Raw genomic sequence first — 6,000 nt, 5'->3', positions numbered from 1 at the left:
AATCAGTATTTTGCCATTTGGGTTTACATTTGAGTAACAGAGAGAGAACTGAGCAGTTAATCCACAAGAATGTGTGATTCCTGAAGATTTAAGCTTTATTTTAAGACAGTACTGTGTCTCAGAGTTTGTAGGATGCAGCCTGTTAGGTCAAACTAAAGACAGTTTTTGTGATATTATATTTCAAATCAATAAAACACAAATCATTTGTGTTTAAATTTCAGCAGCAAACAGGGAGATAACTCAGGAGTCAACCTGCAAGAATCTGTGGTTCTTGTTCATTCAATTTTAATTTTAAGGTAGTAATGTGTCCCAGAGTTTCCCTACTTTATCACCCTAAAGTACATCTTTGTGATACTGTAACTCAAATCAATATTATACCATTTTCTTTACATTTTGCCAGCAACTTGGAAGAAAACCGAGCAGTTAACTTGCAAGAATGTGTGATTCTTGAATATTTAAGCTTAATTTGTGCAGAGAGGGGTTTAGGGATGAATCATTCTCCTGCTTTTGCCTGAAATTGTCTGGATTTGCCTCTGAGTGGGGCTCAGGAACAACAGAGTCAGGATAGACTTTAGCAATGTTTGTGAACCACCAGTGTCAGCTAGTGCCTTCAACACATTTGTGGAAAACTGAACTGAACAAGGAACAGCACACAACTCAGCTGACTTTCTGTACCCTTAGATGCGTAAGTGGGTCAAAAATGATAATATCTTTTTAATGAAAAGTTGTTGTCATTTCATATTCCAACTATTCCTCAAAAAACATGTTTTCCATATAATTCCATTTAAATTTTTAAGTTACCTTTTAGACTTTTTAAGAAATTAGCATATTTGGATTACTACCCCAAGCTTCCAAAAGTGGGTCAAAAATGGCCTGCATGCATTTCCCATAGAGTCTCATGGAAATCTGCCAATCTTATTAATTGTAACGGTCAGGAATATATTTACTGTGGACCACAAACACTATGTCAGAAGTGTCACCCATCAGGAAAATTATTTTATACAGCAAGACCTGATACATGTAATTATTATCTACATTTTTTACCTCAGAAAAAAACTAGATGCCATCAAATTTATATTTTTCGGCATACCTGCACATTCATGACTCTTGTGTGAAAGTGTTTGTTGTTCTTATGTATCATCAAATTAGCCTACGTTATAGTTAGCTGACTAAGCCAGCTAGCATTAGAGTGTGTTTCTGTGTGTATATCTGCATGTGTGACCAAAATATAATGCAAAACAATAATACAAATGATTATTCTTAACCAAAATGACGAAAATGGCGTTAAAAACACATTGATTCTTATTCTCATTTTTGACCCACTTATGGAAGAGTGTAGAGTCCAATCACTCCAAAGGGTTAAAGGGTAAAATAAAGTCTTGTGTTGTTATGTCTTCATTTTGAATGTACAGGTTTCTTGCCACACCCAGTGTCCATATTGTCCCAAGCAAGCTGTGAGGTTTTTCCATCTCCAGCCCTTTGCTTTACCACAGTCACCACTGGTGTTGAAGGATCCCGCTGAGCAGATGTGCAGCTTCTCCCTCCCCTGTCATTGTGCTCTTTTACCATGTGGATATTTGGATGGAGAACACGAAGGTATCACTCTATAAGATGATGGCTTCTCCTTCATCGTCTGCTCACATCCATCCCTTTATCTGTTCAGAGGTTTCTCTAACAGTCTCTCACACTGGAGAAAACGCCTAAGAAAAGAATTAACAAGAAAACTTTCACATCTTGCATTCAGCTGCTATGAGGGCTGCATGTTGTGCTTTCAGAGCAAATGACTCCCTCACTTCTCTCCCGTTACACAGGGCAGAGGGTTTGCCTTCCAGTTTAAACAGGCCAATCAGGACACGTCCACAATCCAACCATTGAGATTCCGCCTACTTAGGAACATAAAAAAGAGCTGCTTAGGAGTTTCTTCTTTATCCTCCAGGATGAGATCGACCTCCACAGGGAAGATAATCAGGTGATGGCTTCTGCAAACTTACTGTATATTTAAAGGGGTTGTTTGCCTTAATCAGACAAGTGAAGTTAATATTAAAATGTACAGTTTTCCTTGTAGCCCCTGAGCTAAATAAAGTAAACAAACAAAATAATGTGTTGTTCATGTCAGCCTCTCTACTCAACATGTCTGCACATCAGGTACTGAGGTTGTGCTTCTAAACTGTTTTACATCAGTAATGTATCCCAGAGTTTGCAAGTAATTCCACCCTAAACAACGTCATTAATCCGTGCTCAGTCCTTTGATATTCCAGTCAATACACAGATCCTACTACTTCAGGTTCTTGTGAAAATAAAGAAGAATACAAATATCAAAGATTGCATATAAATGGTTAACTAGACACCCAGTTCCCAAACATTTCCATACAGAACAGTTTTCTTTTTCCTTTTTCAACATTTTGCTGTTTTCTCTAAATTTCAGCAGCAACCAGGAGTCAGCAGCAGTTAACCTGCAAGAATATGATTCTTGAAGAAGCTGCAGCACAGTGGGTCAATTCAAAGAACACCATCAATCAGTATCACAAGATTTTTTCATTCCAGCAAATACACAGATCCAAATACTTCAGTTTCTTATTGTGAAAATAAACAAGGTTGCTTAAAATGGTTAACCACTTGTGTATTTGCCATTTTGTTTAAACTTCCAGGATGAAAATTGAGCAATTAGCCTGCAAGAACATGCAATTTTTGGTGATTCAAGCTTTTAGAACAGTAAAGGAGATTTCAGCTTAATTTTAATACAGTAATACATCACTGCTTACAAGTGCTTACACCCGAAACAAGTTAAGTGTTCTAGTAAATACACAGATCCAAACACTTGTGATAAAGAAGCATAAATGCACCCATATCCCAGCTCGTATAAAAATGGTTGCCCAGACTCTCAGTTCTCAAACATTTCCATCAGAGCAGTGACTCTATTTTGCAGAATCAATGATCCACTGAGCATTGGCCGTCATTAGAAACAGCAGCAGCTTCTTCATATCCCGGCTCTGATCTGCAGCAAACTGCCTTTAGGACCCAGTGCGTCTTCCTTCCTCAGCCTTTGTAGTTTTTTGTGTGGAGATGAGGAGAGACTGAGATGTGTTTCTTGCTTATCACGATTCACATCGAGCTTCCACCAGCTGAGGATGCTGCTGAACGGAGCGATTTGAAGCTACGATCACCTCCGACAGCTGCGTTGTTTTCACTCCTGCTGAATGCATCTCCTTCCATTTGATGCATTATTTTTTAAAATTCTTAAAAATTTTTGGGGACACTATGAGAGCCAATGCATTCCGGGTGCATTCCTGCTGCTGCTGGCTGGGACTATGATTTATCAGCTTTGTTCTCATGACTGACTTGCGCTCGTTGAGTCGCGCCGAAGCGGGAGAGAGCAGCGGTGAATCCTCTTTAACTTTCTCCAGCCTCATCTTCGACGATTCCAGCTGCAGCAGGTACTTTGTGCACTTGAGGTGAGTGTGTTTGTGTTCCTGCTCAGACACAAAGGAGATGTTCTGTTATTAGTGAGGACAGAATGGCAGGAGGAGATGCTGGAAAGCGTGGGAGAGGAGCTCCATCCTTCTTCCATATTCCTTGTCACAGCTTGTTATTTTTAATATTATTGCCACTGCTGCTGCCATTTTTGTTCATTTTATTTTATTTCCAGCGCCCCCCCCCCCTTTTTTTTTTTATCAGTGAGACGTGTCAGCGAATGCTAATTACTATCTGTCATCCTCCTCCTCCTCCTCCTCCTCAGTCTGTGTTTTTTTAAAAAAAATTATTTCCAGCCTGCTAAAGGGAATCCCCCAGAAATCAGTGTTATAAATAATGGCTGTATAGGTCACATATGAATCCAGTGTGAAGCCCCTCCATTCATTCCAGCTGTGTGTAGGTGTGGAAGCAGCCATGTGGAGCAGAGAAAGCGCTTCTTTACTTCTGGTCTGCCTGCTGGCGCTCACAGCTTTCTGGAAAACCAGGTGAGTTTCTCTCTGTCTCTCTCTCTCTCTCTCTCTCTCTCTCTCTCTCTCTCTCTCTCTCTCTTTTAATTTGGAAGATGCCTGGAAGCCATGATAGACCCTGGATCACACACTTTGTCTCTGGGGAAACCTGCTGCTGATAATCAGAAGGGTCAGTCTGGCCATGACAACAGCCTGCAGGGCATTACAGTTGCAGTTAATCCTCAATTCTGCTATTAAAAAATGCATTTTCTCGTCCCATTTCCTTTAATGCCGTTTCCTTTAAAGGATACTGTGTGAGAATGTGTCTACCCCTGCACCTTTTCTTTTTTTACCAAGGCTGCATGCTGTCTTATCCGGGGACATCTCACATTATCACATCAGGTGTGAAGGTGTCTCTTGATATGGGCCAGAGTGACAGATCAGGTCATCCAGCTGCTTACACCAGGGGGACTGTAGACAAAAGAAGCAGCCGATGTCAGATGCACGAGAGGAGATTTAAATAAGGCCACTGAATTCCCCTCCAGGCTCCACGACCCCACTTACAGGCCTGCACATTATGAAAACTTGTCCTGGCCAAACACATCATCCATCTTACTGCTGATTGTGTGGCTTTGGTAGGCTGTGTCTCAGTAGGAAAAGAGCAGGTATAAATGCACTGAAAAATGAATTATATCCAATAAATTCATTCAGTTTAGCTGCTTAGTTGGTTTTGTTCATGTTTCCTTGTCGCAGTGTCATGGTTTGTTGTCACAAAATGGAGCCGCTGTTGATATTCTTAGCAACATTTGTGCTTTTCCTACAATGAAAAATGTAAAATAAAACTTTGTTTGATGCCAGATATTACTCAAAAAAATAAATTACAGGAAAACACCTGAAGAAGATGCAGTGCAAAATAAAAAAGCGATAAGATTTAAGTACAACACATTACTAGAACTAGAAAAGCACATAACTCAAAAAGTCATGGACGGATTTTCACCAAATTTTTACAGGATGTCCGGAAGAGCACAAGTAACAATCGATTCGATTTTGAAGGTGATCCGGATCACCGTCTGGATCCAGGAATTTTTTGAAGGTCTCTGTCCAATTGAGAGATCTCTCAATTGTCCTTCGACCTTGTCATGGTTACAGTGACGCCGTGCCCAGTGATACAGAAATCTTTAGCAAATCTGAGGATCCAGACTATAAGCTGCATCACTGTCAAAATCTAATCACTTAGTGCTTGTGTCATTTCTGACCTTCCCTGAAAGTTTCATCAAAATCCATTATTCCATTTTTTGAGTAGTGTTGCAGACAGACAAACAGACAAATGTGCACCGATCATCACATAACTCCATTGTTCCTTGGCGGAGTAACAAACAAGCTTTTCCACAACCCTACTCCATACATATTCTATAGATGTAGGTCTAAAAACATATTCCCTACATTCAGTGTAGCTATGCCATCAAGGAGAGTACTACTTAAAAATGTTAAAAACTTAAAATACAAAATCCTGAACAGAAATCTATGGGAGAATTCACTAACATCATCTGCTTTGTACCAGCAAAACCAGGAAGTGACCCCCAGTCATTTTGTTGCACTGACGCTAGCACAGCATCGTGAAATTGAAGTGAAGATAGGAGCCTGGTATTGCTAGCCCAAAATAACCTAACAGAAACAGGAACGTTGCTAAGATGGCTGCCAAGTGGTGACGCTTATGTTTAAGGATTTTGACCACATGAATTACATAAATCACTTGTATTGATGTTACTTTCTGAAAAAAATTTAAAAAAATCAATTAACTAACTGCCAGCGGTGGAAGCAGTATTCTTCTTTTCACTAAGCTAGCAGAAATCTTTTTCTTAAAGTATCGTTAGTTTTACAACAAGAAAGATAAAAGGTGTTTAAAATAAAGCTTCAACACTTACAACGTAAGTGGCCACATAGGTACATACCTTCTATTGTTTTTTTGGGTTCAGAAAATCACATTGTTACTTAGTAGTACTTGTAATTAGCTTGTAGCCTTGCCTGCTAGCTAAATAGACTGCTAGCAGACTAATGTTTGCACAAAGCAACTAATAGTAAT

The 6,000-nt window shown here is 39.6% G+C and overlaps 1 protein-coding gene across 5 annotated transcripts in view; it reads left to right on the top strand.

The window, feature by feature from the left end:
* The first annotated feature begins 3,050 nt into the window (after nucleotides 1-3,050).
* The window catches only part of LOC110970473 (gamma-aminobutyric acid receptor subunit alpha-2), a 46,252-nt gene continuing 43,302 nt past the window's right edge, over nucleotides 3,051-6,000 (top strand). Inside the window, exons 1-2 of one of the 5 annotated variants that reach the window (XM_051954227.1) lie at nucleotides 3,051-3,452; nucleotides 3,862-3,956. In XM_051954227.1, the coding sequence (XP_051810187.1) occupies nucleotides 3,886-3,956 (71 nt within the window). In that variant the 5' untranslated portion in view covers nucleotides 3,051-3,452; nucleotides 3,862-3,885. The remainder of the gene's footprint in view (nucleotides 3,453-3,861; nucleotides 3,957-6,000) is intronic. The other 4 variants (XM_051954226.1, XM_051954225.1, XM_051954224.1 and 1 more) reach the window with 4 other exon arrangements.

Source organism: Acanthochromis polyacanthus, chromosome 10 (assembly GCF_021347895.1).
Source record: "Acanthochromis polyacanthus isolate Apoly-LR-REF ecotype Palm Island chromosome 10, KAUST_Apoly_ChrSc, whole genome shotgun sequence".
Lineage (NCBI taxonomy): Eukaryota > Metazoa > Chordata > Actinopteri > Pomacentridae > Acanthochromis > Acanthochromis polyacanthus.
This window is presented reverse-complemented; position numbering and strand designations above follow the sequence as displayed.